We start from the raw sequence: 20,913 nt of genomic DNA on the forward strand, positions 1-20,913 counted from the left end.
GCGTGTGTGCATTTTCACATCAGGCATTGAATGGGACCAGAAGGGCTGCATTGAAGCTAACATTTGGCTTGAAGGGTGAGCAAGATAATCACAGTCCTGTACCTTCGAGAGGTTATGAACCTGTAAGTTTCTGTACAGTTTGAGTTTTCACAATGAAGGTAAAATTGGCAGAAAAATGAACGTGCTTCCACTTTTAAATATCCGTCTGGGGCTTCGGGAAGAGTCCCGGAAGGGCAATCTTTACAGTCGCATTTTCAGTGATGAAACGACCGCCCCCCCACCGGCGCCCAGACGCAAAGGGTGGGGGCCAGCGGAGCTTCGGCCGCTCCCCGCGGCCCGCGACCGCTTGCGTTCCCAGCTGCCAGGCACCTGCTCCACCCGACTCCCGACTGACGCCGCGCGGCCCCGACCGGAAGCCAGGGGGCGAGCCCAGACGGCGCCCCGCCCCGGCCGACGCCCAATCAGCGCGCGGGGCTCATTAATAGTGACCAGGCCGGCCCCGCCTCCGCCTCTCGCAGTGCCGCCGCCCGCGCAGACCCAGAGCGCGGCCGCGGACGAAGATGGCGACCGCCATGTACTTGGAGCACTACCTGGACAGTAAGCGTCCCCCGCGCCCTCCTGGCCCGCCGTCCGCGCCGGGCCGCCCCCGCCGCGGCCCCCCGCGCGCCAGGGTCCGCACGCGAACCCCGGGGCTCGTGGGGGCGGCGGGGGCGGTGCGGCGGCGGCGGGGGCGGTGGGGTCGCGCGCGGGGCGGGCGGGGCCACGAGGGAGGGGCGCGCAGGGGGCGCGGCGCGGGGTCCCGCCGTCACGGCCGCGCCAATTCTAGGTGCGTCACGGCGGGGCGGGGCCTGCGGGCGCGGGGGCGGGGCCAGAGCGCCCGGCCCCACCCTTCCAGGTTTGGAGTCGCCCACTTCTCCACAGGCCCCGCCCACTCCCCAATGGGCCCGCCCCTCGTCGCCTAGCCCCGCCTACCCCATCGGCTGCCCCCGCCTTTCTCGTCTCGGCCCCCGCCCTCCCTGGCCAGGCCCCGCCCCGCCGAGGCCCCGCTCCGCCCCTTCCCGGGCCAGGTTCCCGACCAGGTCCAACCGCGCGGGCCTGCAAGGGTCGTTGAGTCCCTGGGCCCCCGAACTCTGGGCCGAGTTTCGGTGTCCCGGGCCTGGGGGTCCTGGCTTCTGTTCCTGCTTGTGTTGTGACCTGGGACTCGCTTCCGAGTGTCAGTTTGTGCATCTACAAGGCATGCTGGCGCGGAGGGTCTCTTAGGGCACCTGTCTGTTCAGGGGACATGGGGCTGGTACCTACAGGGCCGGGTAGGGTGTTCGAGGCCATGGTCCTCACAATGGGCTGATATCCTGAGGCTTAGCACAGCTTGAACCCTCTGGAGGGCCCCTGAGCAGGTGGTCATTTCCCACATTTCAGAGGGGAAGATGCTGCCTGCAGAGGCTAAGTAGCTTGTCAAGGTCACACGCAGGAGAGTTGAGATCCCCCGTTTGAAACCCCCAGGTCTGACCATCTGACTCTGGGTGAGGGCTGGTGGCGGTTGGGCCAGGTGGCTCTGGAGCCATGCTGCATTGGGGACATTCACTGTCACTCCGGCCTGGGTGCCCAGTACCCCCACCTGAAGTTGCTGAGAGTAGGGCGTGAACCCGGCTCTGGGGAAGACTCAGCCCTCACCAAGGGGCTGCCCAGTTCTGGCCATTTTTCCACTCTCCTGGCCCATCCTGAGCACGGGGTCCTGGGCAGGAGACCACAGTGAGGGGAGGGTCTTCCCTGCCGATGTCACTAGGGAGGTCTGCGCCCAGGTGTCTGCAGGGGAGTTCTGCCGCTTGCCCTTCTCTGTCCTGGTGCCCGCTCTGGGCCCCCTGAGGACCGCGAGTTTGGTCTTGTGTGGGCCCCTGCTCACTCCTTGAGCACCTGATGTGTGCTAGGAGTTCAGACATAACCCCCGTTATCCTGGAACTTGACTATCAAATGGGGCAGACAGACTTTGAAAAAGTTCACAGACGTTTAAAGGCCACCAAGGAGCCTGGCAGATCTTGATTCTGCAGAGGTGACACCATTCTGAGAGCCTGGGGGGACAGTGGGGAGACCATGGGCAGGGTGCCGTGAGCTTAGAGGCTGCGAGAGAGTTGGCCGCACTCTGGGTGGGCAGGGAAGCACTGGGGTTTTAGGCAGCTGCTTGTGAGATTAGATTTAGTGCCAAAGGGATCAACTGTGGAGGAGGGGGGCAAGACTGGATGCAAGAGCCCAGGCAGGGGCCTGACCTGGTGCTGCAGGTAGATGAGGGTGTTCCCCTGGACGAGGAGCCTGGCAGTGCAGACAAGAAAGCAACGTGGGGTGGGGTCCTCGACCTGTGCTGTCCAGCACCGTCTGTTTAATTTCTTTTTTTTAGTTCTTTTCTTTCTTTAGATATTTTGCCATTTGTAGCCCTTCATTCACTTTTTTTTTTTTCACTTCAAAAACCAGAATTTTATAACTGGCATAAACATTTCAATTGCATCAAAAACAACAGAATACTTACAAATAAACTTAACCAAGGAGGGTACCTATACTCTGAAAACTAAAAAACATTGATGAAGGAAATTGAAAATGATATGGAAAGATACCTCGTGCTCTTGGATTGGAAGAATCAGCATTATCAAAACGGCTGTACTACCCAAAGCAATCTGCAGATGCATTGGAACAATGCAACAATGTTTTGGAACAAACAATTCCAAAATTTATAAGGAACCATAAGACACCCCAAATTGCCAAAGTAATCTTTTATAAGTCTTCCCCACACTTTCTTCTTTTTGTTTTCTTTGCTTATGGTTTGGTGACTAGAGAAGTTCCTTTAACATTTGCTGTAAAGCTGGTTTGGTGGTGCTTAATGCTTTTAGCTGTTGTTTATCTGTGAAGCTTTTGATTTCTCCATCAAATCTGAATGAGAGCCTTGCTGGATAGAGTAGTCTTGGTTGTAGGTTTCCCCCTTTCATGACTCTAAATATATCGTGTCACTTCCTTCTGGCCTGTAGGGCATCTGCTGAAAAATCAGCTGAAAACCTTATGGGAGTTCCTTTGTATGTTATTTGTTGCTTTTCTTTTGCTGATTTTAATATTTTCTCATCCTTAATTTTTGTCAATTTGATGAATGTGTGCCTTGGTGTGTCTCTCTTTGGGTTGATCCTTTGTGGAACTCTCTGAGCTTCCTGGACTTGGGTGACTGTTTCCTCTCCCAAGTTGGGGAAGTTTTCGGTTATTATCTCTCCAAAAATTTTCTAAGGTCCCTTCTCTCTCTCTTTTTCTGGGACCCCTATAATGCAAATATTAATGTGCTTCATGTTGTCCCAGAGTGCTCTCTGTTTTTTTCCCCCAGAGTTCTCTTAAACTATCCTCATTTCTTTTCATTCTTTTTTCTTTTTTCTGTTCTGCAGTAGTGATTTCCACTAATCTGTTTTCTAGCTCACTGATCCGTTCTGCCTCATTTTGTCTGTTCTTGGTTCTTTCTAGTGTGTTATTCATTTCAGTGATTTTATTTTTCAACTCTGTTTGGGTTTTCTTTATATTTTCCAACTCTTTGCTAAAACTTCACTCTGTGGACCTATGCTCCTCTTGAGTTCTCTGAACTTCTTCGCCATCATTATGCAACTTTCTTGGATAAATTGCCTGTCTCCTCATCACTTATTTCTTCTGGGATTTTATCTTGTGCCTTGGCCTGGGACATATTCCTCTGCTGCCTCATGTTGTCTATCTATTTGTATTTTTAGGTAGGTGAGTTACATTTCTTGACCTTGGAGAAGTGGCCCTCAGTGGGAGACGTCCTCTGTGTCCCAGTAGTACACTCCTCTCTTGTCACCCTAGGGCCAGGGTCCAACTGGTCCCAGTGGAGAGTCTGGGCTGTGTTTGTGGATTCCTTCCAGAGGCTTTGGGATTGTTGGTTTCTTATTTCTGGTATCTGCCCCTGGTGGATGAGGCTGGACTAGAGGCTTATGCAGGTTTCCTGGCAGGAGGAGCTGGTGCCTGCCCACTGCTGGGTGAAGCTTGGTCCTGAACCTCTGGTGGATAGGGCCATGCCTAGGGGTGTGCCTAGGTTTGTGGCTCAGGAGGTCTGCTGATGGGTGGGGCTGTGTTCCCACCCAGTATGTTGTTTGGCCTGAGGCTTCCCTATGGGTTGTTGCATGGGCCTAGTTCTTGGTGCTAGTGATCCAAGCAAGATGTCAGCCTCCAGGAAAGCTCATGTAGATGAACACTCTGGAATGTCTGCCACCAGCTTTTATGTCCCCTGGGTGAGCTGCAGCTGTCCCCTATGTCCCAGGAGACCCTCCGAAACCAGCAGGCAGGCCTGGCCCAGGTTCCTGTGAAATCATGCCTCTGCCCTTGGGCCTGGCGCGTGCGAGATTCTGCGTACACTTCCCAAGAGAGTAAAGTCTCTGTTTCCCTGGTCCCGTGGGGCTCCTGGAGTTAATCCCTGCTGGCCTTCAAAACCAGATGTCCTGGGGTCTCCTCCTCCTCCCAACACTGGAACCCTGGGCTGAGGAGCCTGGTGTGGGGCTCAGAACTCTCACTCCTGTGGGAGGGCCTTTGTGACTTAATTATTCTTCAGCTTGTGGGTCCCCCACCCAGGGGGTATGGGGCCCAGTTATATCACAGTCATGCCCCTCCTATCTTCCTGCTGTGGTTCCCTCTTTGTGTTTCCAGTTGAAGAAGATCTTTTTTGCTAGGCTCCAGTCCTTTTTCTCGATTGTTGTTCAGCATTCAGTTGTGGTTTCGTTGTAGTCGTGAGGAGAGGCGAGCTCCTGGTTCTACCGCTCCACCAGCTTGACTGGAAATCAGCAGCACAGTTTGTTTAATTTTAAATAAACTTGAATAAAGTTAGAAGTCTGGTTCCTCGGTGGTATCAAGCCCCGTTTCAGGGCTCAGTGGCCCCGTGTGGCCAGTGCCCGCCCACCGTGTCAGGCGGCTCCGAGAGAGCGTTTCTGTCCTGGTGTCCAGCTCTCCAGCGCAGCCCTGGTCGGCTCCCCCCAATGCCCCGGAGTTCAGAGTAAAGTAGGGGCAGAGCAAGGAGGACTTTAGGGTTTTGGACGTGTGGGCTGCGGTGGGCTGTCTGCAGGTGAGGGAGTGGCTCGGGGTCTAAGTGGAAGAGTCATTCAGGCATCGCCCCGTGTCCGCTGGCAGCTGGTGTCAGGCGGGGTCCACCTCCAGCTTCTGCAGCTTCTCACAGACTGTGCAGTGTGTCAGCCTCTTACCAGCGTTTGCTTGGAGTCTGGACGCGTCCCTGAAAGCAGATGCCTTAATTCTCCTGTCTAGACCCTAACAGAAAGAGGAGACAGAGTGGACCCATCACTTGTAGATGAGGTACCAAGTGTGGAAGGCAGGTTTTTGTCCTGCTGTTAAGACTGCACGTCTCTGTTTCAGGTATCGAGAACCTTCCCTGTGAACTTCAGAGGAACTTCCAGCTGATGCGAGAGCTGGACCAGCGGACCGAAGGTGGGTTCCCACTGTAACGTGCAGCCGGAGCTGGGCCTCGAGGCAGTGGCCCAGGCTTCCGAGGGCCTGGCGGGCCACAGTGGGAATGCAGGCATTGGGTGGAATCTTAGAGTGCTGATTCTTTAAAATCAGACTTTGTCCCCTGCATCCTCACACACCTTCAGTCACGTCGTCGTCACCACCATCTCCTCCTCGCAGTCAGTGTATTCATCTACTTTTCTTCCCTCTGAAAGATTTTCTGTTTTCAAACTATGTGTACACAGTTTAAGCAGGACTTCTTGGTCTCTTAGTGCTCAGCTCCCCATTTCTAAGCATCATGTTTTGCTGCTATTTCTTCTCTTTCTTTTTGGTTTTAGACTTTATCTATTCGGTTATTATGGAGAAGGAAGATTTCTCTCCAGCCACGCCCTGCTCAGCCCACCTCCTCCTCCCTGTCCCTGGGTGTAGTCGGAGAGAATTTGAACGGTGGTGGCCCCATGATGGTGTCTCCTTCGGGGCCGCTGTGTCTGTGGTTTACAACTGAGCCTCACCATGTGCTATGCTTACGTGACCTTTCTGGAGTAACTTTTTCTCAAAGTTCCTAATTGCTTTGCTTGTTGGTTTTGTTTTCGGCATTTTCAGTGTGTCTTCTGCACCAGCTTACCTGGCAGTTCTGTGTCTGCTCTCCACGGAGATCCTTTCCTGGAGCCTCTCTTGGGGGCCCCGTCTGGACTGACTCTTTCTGGGCCTGCCACACAGGCCTCACCCTGGCTTTTCCTGGGTGCTCCCTTCCGTCCTCTTTGCTGTGGAACCCTGCTTCCTAGGTTGTAACTACCCTGTATCTTGATTTGCACCTTTGTTTCAGAGGAGCCTTTTCTCCGGTAGCTTCCTGAAAAGGGGGTACACGGGAAGGTAAATGTCTTACAATGTTGTGTGTCTGACAAAGCAGTGGTGAGTAGTTTGGCTGGGTGTAGCAGGCCTGGTGGAGTCATTTCCCCTAGAACGCGGCAGGCGTGGCTGTGCTGGCTCCTGGCTTCTGTGTTTCTGTTGAGAAGCCTGATGCTGTTGGGCTCCTTGCCCTTTGTCCGCGTGGTCTTTTTTCCCTTTCCTGTTTGAAGCTTGTAGGCTTTTCTCTTGATCCCTGAGGTTCTGTGTTTTGTGGTGGCTCTGTGGGTGTGGGTGATTTTATGTTCGCTGTGCTGGGCACGTGTTTTGCAAGGTTGTAACAGCTGTGGTTTTTCACTGAGGTACAGCCTCCTGAGTGGCCAGTGCAGAGACTTCTTTTATGGTGCAACAGAGCATTTACATTTAGAAATAAGCATAAATGTTTATAGATCACTTAACAAATAACGCCTGGGGAAGTTCTCCCCACATGAGAAACAAGCCTCTGGCGCTGGGGGCCTGTGTGTGACTCTCCTGAGTAGCCCCTCCCCCAGGCCTGCCCCCGAGTGTCCACTTGCAGCAGGGTTTCCACGCTAACGTCAGTGGAATCACGTAGTGCGTTTTTTGCCTGTCTTCTTTCCTCCTCCAGGGCCCCTTTGGTGGGAGTAGTCCATCTTGTGTCTTTTTGTTGCTGGGTAGCGTTCTGTTGTGTGAACGGACCACAGTTTATCTGTTTCACTGTGGACTGGACATTTAGGTTGTTCCCCAATTTCTGTAGTTACAAGCGTTTCCCTGCAGGTCCTGGCTCTCGGTCTTTAGGGTACGTGCCTGAGAGTGGGGCGCCACGTCCCAGGTAAGGTGAGCTCAGGATTTAATATTGAAACAAGGACTCGGGAGAGCCCCAGAGGGCATGGTGAACCCTTGCTGGGACAGCAGCTGCACCTGGGGCTGCCCTGGGCAGGTGGCCCAGGTCGTGGTGTCTGCACAGTGTCCAGGAAGGCTGTGCCCCTGGCCCCGCTGGCAGCCCTTGGAGTCTGAGCCGATGCTGCTCTGCGGGAATCGGTGTTGTCAGTGTTACCAGTCTCCAGTCGGGTGAGTGGGTCCTGGGATCGCGCCAGGACTAGCTTGTCACTTGTTCCTCTGTCAGATAAGAAGGCGGAGATCGACCTCCTGGCTGCGGAGTACATCTCCACGGTGAAGACACTGTCCCCGGACCAGCGTGTGGAGCACCTGCAGAAGATCCAGAGCGCCTACAGCAAGTGCAAGGAGTACAGTGACGACAAGGTGCAGCTGGCCATGCAGACCTACGAGATGGTGAGCGGGGCTGGCGGGGCCGCCACTCCTCCCTTCCCCGTAGCCAGGGCAGAGCCGCTCAGGAGGGTGCATCGAGGTTGAGGAGAAAGGACCGACGGGAGGTGCCCTCCCCTGGGGACTTGCTGCAGCCTTGTTTCTCTGCCCTTTTTGCTTGTTTATTTCGTTCGGGAAACTGTTCATTTTTATATATTTTTAAACACTTGTTTTTGTCAGCCTCAGGTAAAGGCCTGGAGTTTGCCCCCCAGGTCAGCCTCACTCAGGGCCCACATGGTGGCACAAGGCTGCTGTCCCCGCGATACACACGAGGTCGTGTAGTGAAGCCCCCGCCCCAGTAAGACAGACAGTGATGTCTGAAACCCTGAACTGACTGTATCTGGCCAAGAGCACTCTAGAAGGAGAACCTAATGCCTCTGTTTGGGATTCGGTGCCCAGAGCACTAACCCTTTTGAGTAAGCAGCCTGTTTTCTAAGGAGTTAGGTTTGCTCAGTTGTGGCCAGGGTGGTCATGTTTCCTCTTGGCTGCGTGACGGAGCTGAAGATAGTGGTTTGTTTCCCGACGAGGGTGTCCTCGTCGCCTTGTCTTCGCCCCTCCCACTGGGCCACGAGCCGGCTGCTGCTGTTTCTCGGGACATCCTTGTCACGGTGGCTCCTCTGTTACGAGTCGTGGGGGTGACGTCAGCTCGCTGTCCCTCCTCCCAGCGCCGTCCTGGCTTCTGTTTAGGAACCTAGACGTTTTCTCAATCAGACTTCAGCGCCGAGTGCCATTACCTGCGTTGTGTCTCACAGCTGTGTCCTCATTACCCCCAGGGCTCTTCCTGGGTAGGGTTTGCTCTACCCCGTGCCCAGCGTGTGGGAGACAGAGACCCCTGCGGCCACTTCCAGTAGCGGAGCTTGATAATTCAAGACTGATCGAGGGCAGGACCTTGGCCTGTGCTCGGCTCCGGGAGCCTTTGTGACCCTGCCATCCGCTGTCCTGTCTGACACTGTGCATGTCCTTCCGTGCAGGTGGACAAACACATCCGGAGGTTGGACGCTGACCTGGCTCGATTTGAAGCTGACCTGAAGGACAAGATGGAGGGCAGCGACTTTGAGAGCTCCGGAGGCCGAGGGCTAAAAAGCAAGTCTGCTCACTTTCCCTCGCGCTGCTGCCGTGAGCCCTGGGTTGTGGTGTGTCGGAGTGCGCTCGCGGCACCCCGCAGACGCCACATCTGGCTCAGTCGTGTTCAGTGGCTTCTGTGAACACTGTCGGATCTGTCTTGTTTCAGAAGGTCGGGGTCAGAAGGAGAAAAGAGGCTCCCGGGGGCGCGGCAGGAGGACCTCGGAGGAGGACACCCCAAAGAAGAAGAAGCACAAAGGAGGGTGAGAGGCGCGTTTCCTCTTTTTCTGCAGAGCACTTCTCAGCATTTTCTCAGGGTCCGTCGGCTCAGGACGAGGAGGCGCTTAACTCCCGCTTCCCCTGCACGGTGGCCGGCCCTCCCCGCGACTCCCGGCTCCCGGCGTCAGAGCTGCGGGCGCCGGGCGGACCGGCCTTCTGACTCCAGACCCTTCTCTCCGCCGGCTGCCTTGCCTCTTGATTGGCCCGGGCAGTGTGGCTCCAGCCAAGCTAAGCCGCTTTCTCGGAGTGAGTAGCTGGCTGCTGATGGTTTTACACACAAATATACTTTAGATCTATTCGTTATTAAATGTGGGATGCATTTATTAAACATACGTGTCACTGAACTCAAGCTTCAGAATATTTCCTTTAAAGCACCCCCCCCTTGCTCCCACCAAGCCCCCAAGACACTGTAGCAGGGCCTCCTGGACGTGATGTTTAGACCACCGAGAAGATGCTGAAACACCAGATGGCTTCTGTGGAGGTGTCTCACAGTTCTGGGGAGAGAGGGCTCAGAAGAGTTAGTTCTTGACACAGTAAGGGGAAAGTTTTGGTTCTTAAACCTGGTGTTTAAACTTTCATCTTAAAAAAAGCCCCAAACCCCACCTTCACTTTGTAAAGCAGCACACGATGCAGATGACCGCACAAAACAAGCATGTGGTTCGAAGACTTAGCGTCAGAGGCACACCTGTAACTGGCGCCGGGTCAGGGACTGACCGCCCTGGGGCCCTCCCTGGGCCTATCAGAATCACCGCGTCCTCCTGGCCCCAGGCACACGCCCCAGATGGACGGGGTGTTTACTTCCACTCTTTCTTTGTGTCTTGTCCCCCCATGTGCATTCTTGGACAGTGAGTTGAGACCTGCTGGGTTTTTTAACCCTTTGAATTAACTTCAATAAAATGGTCTCAATTTAGGTATACAATTTGATGCTGTATCAACTTCTTTAAAGTTACGGAACTAGTCACCTTTCTATTTCTTCTTGGGTCAGTTCTGGTAATCTATATTTTTCAAGGAATTTGTTGTTTCCTGTAAGTTGTCAGATTTATTGGCATCATTTATTCGTGATGTTATGTTATTACCCTTCTGAAGCGGAGTCTGCCCTGACGATCACTCTCAGACCCGATGTTGGTGCTTTACGTCTTCTCTCATTTGCCGTGGTCTTTTCGGAAAACTAGCTGTTGGCTCTCTTAATTTTTATTTTTTTCTATTGTTTGTTTTCCTTTCGTTCATATCTTTAGTAATTCTTTCCTGCTGCTTAATTGGATTCACTCTGCTTTCCTTTGTCTAGCTTTTTAAGGTGGAAATAGCTTAGGTTATTGATTTTCATACCTTCTTTTCTTATATAAATATTTAAAGCTACAGGTTTTCTTTTAATTACTATTTTAGCTCCATCCCACAGATTTTGATGTTGTGTTTTAATTTTTTTTCCATTCAAAATGTTTAAAATTTTCTTCTGTGGCTTTTCTTTGACCTGTAGCTTACGTAAGAAGTATGTTTCTCAGCTTCCAGATAGTTTGAGATTGCCCAGGTAGCTTCCTAATTTAATTCTGCTGTGATCAGAGAACATTCTATAACTGAAATCATGTGAGAGGGACTAAGATTCATGTATGGTGAACGGTCTGTCTTCTGACTGTTCCGCGTGGGCTTGGAAGGAGTGCGGGTAGGTGTCCGTTGGACAGCTGGTAGACGGTGCCGTCCAGGGTTTCCGTGTCCTACTGGTAGCCTGTCTCCTGGTTCTCTGAATGACTGCGAGGAAGGTTGGATTCCCCGTCTTAAGTCGTGGGTGTCGGTTTGTCCTCGCTGCTTGTCGGCCTGCTCCCTGTGTTTTGAAGCTCTGTTGTTTGGTGGTACATAACACGTTTAGGTTTTTTAAAAATAACTGGCCCCTTTATTGTGATTATCCGTTTAGTCCTCGAAACCTTCTTTGTCTTGAGGTCTGCTTTGTCTGACACGCCTGTAGCCATTCCAGGCGCTGTATGGTAAGTTTGCACGTGCTGTCTCTCCCCTGTTTCATTCTTCTGCTTTCACCACGTTGTGTTGTATTTAGACTGAGCTTCTTGAAGGCAGCACATAGTTGTCTTGCTTTTTTATCTAGTCTGACAATTTCTTGTCTTTTCATCGCAACGTTTGGACTGTTCAGATTTAACATGATTAGTGATGTGGTTGGGCTGAAATTACTGCCTTGTGTTAGCTGTCTCTCTCCCACCTGTTCTTTTCCTGTCTTCTTTTGGATTAATCACACATTTTTTCAGTATTCGGTTTTAAGGACTGTTCTGTTGTGTACACCTTGTTTTATTAACTTACCGCAGTGAACTTCAAATAATACTGCACTGCTCACGTTTGGTGTCAGAGCCTGCGTGTGTTCTTTGGTTTCCTGCCTCCTGTCCTGTGTACTGTTACCAAACTGCCACTTCCACATCTGGTGTAAGCCTCCCAGTATGCTGTTACACTTTCAGTCTGAACCGCGGATTGTTTTAAACAGATTTTAAATACGAGAAGTGTTTTATCGTCGCTCCATGTCTTGACATGTCCAGTGCCCTTCACTTTACATGGATGCAGATTTCCAGCTCGCGTCTTTTCTCTTCTGCCTGAAGAACTTTCTTTAACATTTTTTACAGTTTGGGCCTGCTGGTGGTGATGAATTTTCTGTTTTTGTTTCTCTGAAAATGTCTTTATTTTACCTCCATTTTTGAAGGATATTTTTGTTGGATGTAGAATGGTAGGTTGACTTTTTTTCTTTCATCACTACAGATGTCCTTTTTTGGCCCATGTTGCATTGATACTGATGAGAAATTCGTGAGAATTGTTATCTTTGTCATTCTGTATGTAAGTGGCTTTATTTTTGCTGCTTCTAAGATTTCCATTGAGTAACAATTTTTCACAACTTAATTATGATGAGTCCTGCTGTAAGTTTTCTGTGTATTCTGGTTGGAGCTCATTGAGCTTCTGGGAACTGTTAGTTTATAGTTTCCGTCAAATTTGGGAAGTTTTCAGTTTTTCAGTTTTTTTTCCTGGTCTCCTTTCTCCTTAATGGGATGCCAGGCGCCGAGGCTCTGCTTATTTTCTGGCCACACGTTTTCTTTCTGTGCTTCAGTTTGGGTAGTATCTATTGTTTTATCTTCATGTATTTCTTGGTGTTTAATTTAATCTTAATCTTCTTTAGAGACTCTTTTATTTAACAGATTCTCTTTTCAAGGTCTATTTCTTTTTTTATACCTGCCATTTCTCATTCGTATTTTCCTCTATATCTTTGAATATATCTATTTAAAATAGCTTTTTGGGGGAAGTTTTTAAAAATTATTTATTTTCTGGGGCGAGGTATTTAGGTTTATTTATTTATATTTTGATGGAGGGACTGGGGACTGAACCCAGGCCCTCGTGCAGGCCAAGCATGTGCTTCGCCACTGAGCTACACCCTTCTGACCTGATTTTGATTCCTTTTTGAAAATTTCCCATGTTCGCATCCATCGTATTTACATTTTCTTTATAACAGGTACTCATAGCCCTTGTCTGCTGGCTTTACCCTCTGGGTCTCCTGTGCATCTGCTGTCAGCCGGCTTTTCTCTTGATTTTCACTCCCATTTTCCCGCTTTTCTCCCGTCACGTGGCTTTCTCATTGTCTGGCCTCAGAGGGGCCCAGGAGCAGCATCTTTGCTCTTCCTTAGAGAGAGTTTCCCTGTCCTTGTTCCCGGCAAGCTGCGCGGGTGGGAGCTGGGAGTCGGCGGTGAGGGGAAGCCATCCCCAGCTCTTGGTGGAGGACCCAGCACGTGTGTTTTGCTACCTGAATGGCTGTCCATGGGTGATGCTCAGCTTTCCTTTCTGCCCCGTTGCCAGGGCTGGAGGGGAGGGCTGGGTGGAGGGGTCTCGCTGCCCTTCTGTCACCCTGCAGGCCTGCGCCACCCCGGCCTCAGTAAGTGGAATGGGGTGTCCCGGCCACCGGGTGTGAAGGTCCCCGGTGGGCAGCCACCCCTCTGCTGAGCTCAGGGGACAGGTGCCCTGCCCCCTCAGCCCTCAGGCAGCCGGCTCCTGTCACGCCACAGCTTTCTCAGGTCTTTAGAATCTGGTTTTAGCGACATGTGGGGTTTGGTTCCACCTGGTAGTGGCAGGAGGTTTCCACATCTCCCTGCCCCTTTCTGTACGGCCAGCCGTCTCTGGGGAAGGGCAGCTGTTCTCACCCCGGGGACCCTCAGAGGGACCGGGGCCCGGTGGGGAGGGTGGCCGGGAGTGGCATGTGCATGGCCTCGGGTGTCTGTGGCTGAGGCCACATCAGCACCTGCCTGGCGGGCTGCTCTATGGCCAGGTGGGACCTGCGTGTGGACGCGGGGGCAGTTCCTCCATAGCTCCTGGCGTCCCTGAACTCGGGTGAGCGGGCCCCCTCTGCCAGGGGCCATGTGATGAGGGTCCTGGGAAGCCCAGGGTGGGGCTCGGGCGTGGGAGGGGCTCCTTGGCACTGACTGGTGAAGGGTGCCCACCTCATCCAGGGGAATTGGCTCAGTGGACACCACTGGTGTCCTGTAGGGCCAGAGCAAGGGGGCAGCAGTGCTGACTGCGGGGTCGCCCTGGGCTGCCCAAGGGACGGACTCCCCAAACAGGGAAGGCCCTTGTGGGCCTGGCCTCCCTGTGACCCCCTGATTGCTTCCCTCCAGGGGTAGCAGTGGGCCCACCACCCTCCCAACCTGCAGGCCCCTCCAAGCAAGACTGCAGGATCCCCAGGCCCCCTTGCTGGTGAGGGGCCCTTTCCAGGCCATCCCCTCCACCCCTCCAGCCTCTCCTGCTGCCACTGCATCCGGCTAGGGTCTGTGAACCCCGGTGACCAGGGTGCAGGTCAGGCGGCAGCTCAAGGTGTGAAGTTTGAGCAAGCTTTGCAAACAGTGCACTGAGCCAGTAACACACAGTTGTGACAAAGAGGAGTGACAGAGGCAGAGAGAGACAGAGACAGAGACAGAGACAGAGATAGACAGACAGAGACAGAGAGACAGACAGACGGAGGGACAGACAGAGATGGAGAGACAAGAGACAGACAGAGACGGAGGGAGAGACCGAGAGACAGAGAGACAGCACACACGCTGTGAGCTGGTCTGGGGATGGTCCTGGGCAGACCTGCAGGCGGCAGAGGCACAGGATGTTTCCAGACGGTGGACAGGAGAGGGGTGAGCAGGGACTCCTGTGGGGCCAGATTTCCTTCGTTTCACCCTGGTCAGTAGGCTGAAGCTGCCTGGCCTGCCAGTGCGTCTTAGCTTCCCTTTGCCTCGGTCCTCCTGCAGCCTGCTGGATTTGTGTGGCAGACGTGTGTTTGAACATGTGCACGCATTCCGGGTGTTGAGGGTGACGGAGGGAGGATTTTCTTATTTGGTGGGGATGTGCTGTCTGCCTGCCAGGCTGCTGCTTGCCGGTTTTCATGTGAGAGAGTGAATCCCCCGAGTCCCCTCCCTTAACACAGGCGACACCCCTCCGTCTCCTGCCGGCTTGGCTGCAGGGCTGTGGGCAGCAGCTGGAGGGGGTCTGGGCAGCGCGAGGTTCCAGCTGGGCTGCTGGGCAGAGACCAGGGGGACTGCAGGGGTGCCGGGGCCACAGGCCTGTTTCCTGGGGCAGGTGGGGGCGCAGATGAAGGCAGCGTGCCATCAGAAGTGACTCCCTGGGCAATGGGCAGCTGGTGGGTGGTGGTGGGCTCCTGAGATTAGAGCTCCGGGGAAGGTGTGGGGAGCCAGGCCTTCGTGGGTTTTGGGCTGAAGGTTCTGGTGGGGATACACTGGCTGTTCTTGTTGAGGGGGCAGGTACAGGGTGAGCTGCAAAGGCAGGGCCATTCAGACACCTGGACCAATTGGATGGGATCGGGGGGTTCTCAGATGTTGCCAGGTGTCCACTGTGGGTGGTAATAGTGGGGGCAGGGGGGCAGGGAGCAGGTCTGGTGCAGGCAGAGGGGCGGGATGGGCATGGTTCCTGCCCCAGGTGGGGGTACTGGATGAGCATGGGTCCTGCCCAGGTGTGGAGACAGGACCGGATGGTACATGTGAGTGCTTCCCCTTCACACCTCGCAGACGCCTTCCTGACATGTCTTTGCCTGGCTGTCGGGTGACCCTGCCCTCGTCTATCTGCAGGTCCGAGTTCAGCGACACCATCCTGTCCGTGCATCCCTCTGACGTGCTGGACATGCCCGTGGACCCGAACGAGCCCACCTACTGCCTGTGCCACCAGGTGTCCTATGGGGAGATGATTGGCTGTGACAACCCGGACGTGAGTGTCAGGCCGCCAGGCCGCGGGTAGTGTTGCACGGGGCGGGTGGGCGTCCATGGAGCGTGCAGCGTGCTGACGGCCCCCCCCTTCGCCTTGCAGTGTCCCATTGAGTGGTTTCACTTTGCCTGTGTGGACCTGACCACGAAGCCCAAGGGAAAATGGTCAGTATGGGTGCCAGCGGGGTGGGTCCTGCTTCCCGGGGGACCTCGCCTATCTCACCGGGGGTTGCCTCTTTAATGTTTGCATAACATGGTTGACCCTGGAACAACACGGTTTGACCTGTGCAAGTCCACTCGTGCGGGTCCTGTCTGGTGAACGTGGTACTTACTCCATGATCCGCAGGGGTGAGTCTGTGGATGTGGAACATGGACACAGAGGACCCGTGGGTGTGGTGGACGGCTGACTGCGAGTCATACAGGGGGTGGTGCCCCAGCCCGCGTGGTTCAGGGTCGCTGTGCTTCCACGTGTGCTCCCTTGAACGAGGGCCGCTCCGACTTGAGGGAGGGAGAGGTTGTCTCACATACAAGTGAGGAGCGAGGGGTTCCTCCCCCGGGAGACTGGAGAGGGACAAAGAAGAGGAGCAGGGGTCTCACCCAGGAGTGGGGGGGGGTCTCACCCAGGAGTGGGGGGGGGTCTCACCCAGGAGTGGGGGGGGTCTCACCCAGGAGTGGGGGGGGTCTCACCCACGCACAGGTCCCGCGTGCGCTGCTGAAGGGCTTTCCATTTGTTTTCTCCGTCCTTGCAGTCATGTTCCATGCACAGTGGCTGCTCTCATGTAAATAAATACCTGGGTTTGTTTGCCCAAGCTAAAGTGACATCCTGGAAACGCTGCCCTCTGTGTTTCTGTGTGGAGTGCCCAGTTTCCCTGTCACGAGGCTCATGTCGGGGCAGAGGGATGTTAGAAACCCTGAGGGGCAATCTGCGTTATCTGGGTTTTCAGTGGATGACAGGAGAGGCCAGGTGCTCGCCTGTTCTGGAGCCACGTGTGGTCTCAACCCCAAGGGTGCTCCCTCTGCACCAGGATGCCAGGGGCTTGCGGGGCGTGGCAGCTCAAGGGTTCCCCACGGCCGTGGGTGCAGGAACCCAGGGCAGGGTGCAGGTGGAGCTGGCAGCCCACGGGCAAGCTCAGACACCCCGAGAAGGGATGTGTGGGCTGGCTGGGCAGGAGGCAGGGAGGGTGTCCTTGGACACGGCAAGTTAAGAGTTCTTTGCAGGGCTTCTGGGTGGAAGACTCTGGCAGGCGTTGGAAAATGGTTTCTTTCTGGGACATGAGGGGCTGTGCAGGCGGGGCTCCTACCATGTGTGCTGAGGACAGGGCAGGTCATGCAGAGGGGAGCCAGCCTGGGGCGCCACCCCTGCCCCCACTCATGTTCATGGTGGTCCCTTCAGAGGCCACAGAGGGCAGGCTTTTCCCGAGGGTCTGAGCCCGTGCCTGGGGGCCTGCCTGTGGGCACTGCCAGGCAGCATCGCTCCCCCTGGGGCTGGCAGGGATGTGCTCACTCACTGGCCTGGGGCCTGGGCAGCTCCATCACATGTTGCCTCCTGCCCCATGCACTCGGGAGGGCAGAGGTGGAAAGCAGCAGGACGGCCCCTGTGTTCCTGGGGCTGCTGTGGCCCAGGAGTGACCAAGAGCAGCCCCTGCCTGTGTCTCAGACTCTGGAACCTGCTTGCCCAGGGTCACTGGGGAGCACTTGTTACCCTTGTTAATCGTGCTGACTCCAGGGCCCACTCAGCCGCTGCAGGGCTGGGCCGGAAGTCCGCACGCCAACCTGGTTAGGTGCCTGGCCACCCCCCACCATTACCTGGCCATCAGCACCTCCAGGGCACGGGCTGCACTGGCCCTGTCTCCTTTGATCAGGTAGCCATGTCATCGCGCAGGGGAGGCTGATGAACTTGGCCGAGAGGGATGCTTGTGAGCAACCCCATTTTGTTCATCGATTTGCGCCTTATCTACCACCTTCAGAACAGATGTGCCAGACAGAGCAACCGCACCAGAGACTTTCCCCGACGGGAGAGCCGCATTCCCTGTGTTTGTGGGCCTCTCTTCTGGTGTGGCTTCACCAGTGTCCAGCCATCCTGGGAGATGCCGGGGAAATGTCTGGTGGAGAGGACCCACCGCTATGCCTTTCTCGTCACAGGTTCTGCCCACGGTGCGTCCAGGAGAGGAGGAAGAAGAAGTAAGGGGGAGGCTGACATCCGGACCAGAAGAGCAAGTTAATATATTCCTTCATTCATGTTGCAATATTTTACCTTCGTTTTAAAACTACCTTATTTTGAATGATATTTAATAAGTCAGTGGCCAGTTGTAATTCCGGATATTTCCTGAAACAAACAAGAGTCCACCTGAGCCCTGTCTGCGCAGAGGAGCGATCTCATGGGACTTGCCACAGTGACTTCACTCTCGTAATTTTTTGTACAGACCCCCAGCACTGGGCATGACGGTGGCACCGGGCAGCCCTGGGCCTCATGTGGGCACGCAGGCCCGGGAACACTGCCATCATTTTGCAGCCGGAGCTGTGAGCCGCCCATCGTCCGTCTTGAGTCTCCTGGGGCCACTCTGCAGCAGCTCTGGCGCCCCCGCACACACACCTGACCCTCGCCCAGGCGCGGGCGTGTGGGATCCAGAAGCTGTGACCCGCCTGGGCAGGGCCGGCCCTCCTGGGTGGGGGTCTCCACCTCGCTGTGCACTGCCTTTCTGTCTGGACTCCCAGTTCCCTCCGTGAGGGGCTGACTTTCTGGAGTAAACGGCTCTTTGTTGGCACACGGGCTGTCGGTTACTATGACCAGTGCCGATAGGAGACAGCCTCACAGACGACTGACGTTCCATTTCTCTGGGAATTCCTGACGTTTTACTGTGAAGATGAAGTTATCGTGATTGCATGGAGGTAGAAGATAGTGGTCTGTGTGTGAAGTGAGTCCAGGCCGCTTGGAGCCAATTTGAAACCTGTTTACGTTGTGCGCCACATCAGCAGCCTAGAGCAAGGGACGGCGATTATGTGGTGTGATTTGTGAGTTTCTTGTGCCGTGGCAGCCGTTCTGGGGCGAAGCTGGGAAACTGGGGTGTACTTTCTTTCTAATCAGCATTCACCAAACCGAGTTTGAATGGTCTTTTTGCTCAGAGTTGGGGGAAATTGCATACATTTGGTGTGTTGAGATCCGTTTGTGATTGTACATAAAGAGTGACTTCTGAGCGTGTCCATGGACCCCGAGGCCCTCCAGCGGGGTCTGCAGAGGTGAGAAGCGAAACCCACCTTTGTCTTCATGCCAGAGGGAAGAGCGAAACCTACCTTTGTCTTCATGCCAGAGGCCACGAGATGGACTTGGGACTGAAATTCCCAACTGAGAACCTCATTTTTGTCATGAGGAGGGTGGTCTGGAAGGACACACCTGCCTCCTCCTGACAGTCTTGTTACTGTAGATTTTCCTCCTTTTTTCTAATATTTCACTAAGGAGAGGAAATAAAGCAGAGGGGAACCTGTGAAGCAAGCTGTATCCCCAGTGGGCTGCTCCCTGCAGAGCAGCTACTGTTTGGCCAGTGAGGGGGGCATCGCGGCAGCCCGGGTCTGCTGGAGTCTCGCCTGTGACAGTCCGGACTGCGGTCCTGCCCTGAGCGAGCTGACTGAGTGACCGGGGCAGGGTCAGTCATCTGTGTGGCCCCTCCAGCTGGGCTGGGTGGTTGGGTGGAGGGTCCCCAGGCCAGCTGCTTTCTCAGAACCAATGCCTCCCTGCTGCTCTGGAGAAGGGGGGCCTCAGCCGGAAACCTGGGGTGTTTGCGTTTAGTGACTTAGCATTTCTTAACACAGCTGTTTAAAGACTGTGGGGAATAAATTGTGGGAATAATCTTTCCTTCACTCGTTTACCAGTTTTTGTGGAGAAGATAGGTAAGTACAGCGAGTGTGTGATGATTCTTGAGAAGCTGAGTTAACATTTGCACATCACCTTTGAATGCTTCACACCCACTGCCATCGTGGGGAAACAACGGTGTTTGCTGGTGGGTGATTAAGTGCTGATTGTCACCTGGTTTCCATTGGTTGCTTCCCCAGGGACACTGGCCGACTTCTCTGTCCTCAGTTTTTGTTCAAAGTTCCACGGTGTCCTCCTGCTCATCACTGTGTCATGTCCCATGTGTGGACCTTTTTTTTTTTAAAGTTTCTGTGCTTATGTGTTTCTGGTGTTTACTTTGACAGTTACAATAACGTCACCAAAATAATAAGCGTATAGCTTTGGAGAAAACGTAAAACGTGAGCAGAATAGGAGTCCCTGGAGCGTCATTTGGACCAGGACCGAATGCCTTCCTCGACCACTAGTGCATCTGCGAGTCAGCAGGATGCTCACAAGAGGCTGTGTGGTCGTGAGATAGCGTCCTGCCACCTGGCCTGACCCCGGCTGGTGGGGTCAGCTGCAGCCCATGGTGACTGCACTGTCCGAGGATTGTGCCACCGGGCCCGGCCACCCTTGACCTGGGTGATTCAGCTCACACACTGAGCATGCTCGCTGGGCCCCAGATCTGACCCTGGGGGCGGTGCTGGAGCCTACCTATCCCCCATGGAGCTGATGGGAGGGCTGGGCCGGGCCCAGGGGATCACTCTCAGCCCCGCGGGGCCCTGGGTTTACTTGTAGGGGAAGACGTTTCTTGTGCAGGGGAGAAGCAGGATCCTTTTCCTTGTTCTCGATGCTGCCTTATCAGTCAGCAGTTTGAGAAACATCCTCTAGTTTCCCACAGGAAAACACATGCTGCACTAGTAAGACCAGCTTGTTAAACTGAGCCCCCACCTCTGTGGCTGTGCTGTCAGAGCTCTTGGTTGGGATGCACATACGGAGCTGTGTGATGCTCCCCACCCTGCAGGCTGGGCCCCAGGCAAGTGGACCTGAAACTGGTCCTGGGCAGAGCCATGGGAGCAGAGGCTTCCGGACTGCCCAGGGTGGCAAACCCTGGACGCCACCGCATGCACCAGTGACAGGGGGGGTTTGCAGGGATGTGTGGGACAACGGCCCACTGTGTTGGTCCTGTCGCAGATGGCCACGCTGCAGTCTGCCTCTTCACCGGCAGCCCTCGGCACAGACCGCTTCGAGCAATATCACTGTCCAAAGAGCAGCTTCCCCACGCGGCCACGGCCAGGGTCTGCCCATTGCGGGATGTGGACACTTATGTGGGATTTAAGGCTTTCCTCAATTTTTAGCGAAGAGTGGTTGGTCTTCATTACCTGTGCTGAGAGGAGTTTTAAAATGGGAAGCCTAGGAAAAATGTTCTCGTTCAGGAGAGAGTTCTGTGAAGTTTCTTTCTTCCTCCATATGCATTTGTGGTGTTCACCTTACCACGTTTCATCCAAAAAGATGATGCAGCTTTAACATGAATGTTACATTTTATTTTCAAGGAATTATTATCTATGTCCTCTTTGTAAAGGAAAGATAATATTGTAAATCTTTTTATTAAATAATGTAAAGATGTATATCTGTATTTTTGGATCATGTTATAGATGATGGATATATTGTTTTAATGAATAAAGTATTTTTTGGAACAAACATTCAAGAATGTTTTGTTTTGGGAAATGATACAACTTCAGTGGTGTGTCCAGAGAGGAGAAGCCTATCCCACGTTGAATTCCGAGGGGGAGACTTGTGTCACCGCCACGGGCCTGGGCAGGACCCCGGGCCTCACCTCGGACAGGT

The 20,913-nt window shown here is 54.1% G+C and overlaps 1 protein-coding gene across 3 annotated transcripts; it reads left to right on the top strand.

Annotated features, from left to right (window-relative positions):
• The first annotated feature begins 465 nt into the window (after positions 1-465).
• Positions 466-20,783, top strand: ING5 (inhibitor of growth family member 5). Of its 3 annotated transcripts, none has more exons than XM_032480796.1 (8): positions 466-597; positions 5,392-5,463; positions 7,472-7,638; positions 8,643-8,754; positions 8,906-8,996; positions 15,108-15,243; positions 15,343-15,404; positions 17,382-20,783. In XM_032480796.1, the coding sequence occupies exons 1-8, from the start codon at positions 561-563 to the stop codon at positions 17,422-17,424; spliced, it is 720 nt and encodes a 239-aa protein (XP_032336687.1). In that variant the 5' UTR covers positions 466-560; the 3' UTR covers positions 17,425-20,783. The 3 variants fall into 3 exon arrangements, with proteins under 3 accessions (XP_032336687.1, XP_032336686.1, XP_032336688.1); XM_032480795.1 differs by having other exon boundaries at positions 8,903-8,996; positions 17,382-17,538; XM_032480797.1 differs by lacking the exon at positions 5,392-5,463 and having other exon boundaries at positions 528-597; positions 8,903-8,996.
• The last annotated feature ends 130 nt before the right edge of the window (positions 20,784-20,913 follow it).

The sequence above is a fragment of the Camelus ferus genome, chromosome 5, assembly GCF_009834535.1.
Source record: "Camelus ferus isolate YT-003-E chromosome 5, BCGSAC_Cfer_1.0, whole genome shotgun sequence".
In the NCBI taxonomy this organism is placed as follows: domain Eukaryota; kingdom Metazoa; phylum Chordata; class Mammalia; order Artiodactyla; family Camelidae; genus Camelus; species Camelus ferus.

What these genes read in the sequence shown, in the direction of transcription:
- ING5 (XM_032480795.1), top strand. Translation starts at nt 561, where the DNA reads ATGGCGACCGCCATGTACTTGGAGCACTACCTGGACA. An exon ending in GCTGGACCAGCGGACCGAAG is followed by an intron (nt 5,464 to 7,471) that starts GTGGGTTCCCAC and finishes TTCCTCTGTCAG; the next exon opens with ATAAGAAGGCGGAGATCGAC. An exon ending in CGGAGGCCGAGGGCTAAAAA is followed by an intron (nt 8,755 to 8,902) that starts GCAAGTCTGCTC and finishes GTCTTGTTTCAG; the next exon opens with AAGGTCGGGGTCAGAAGGAG.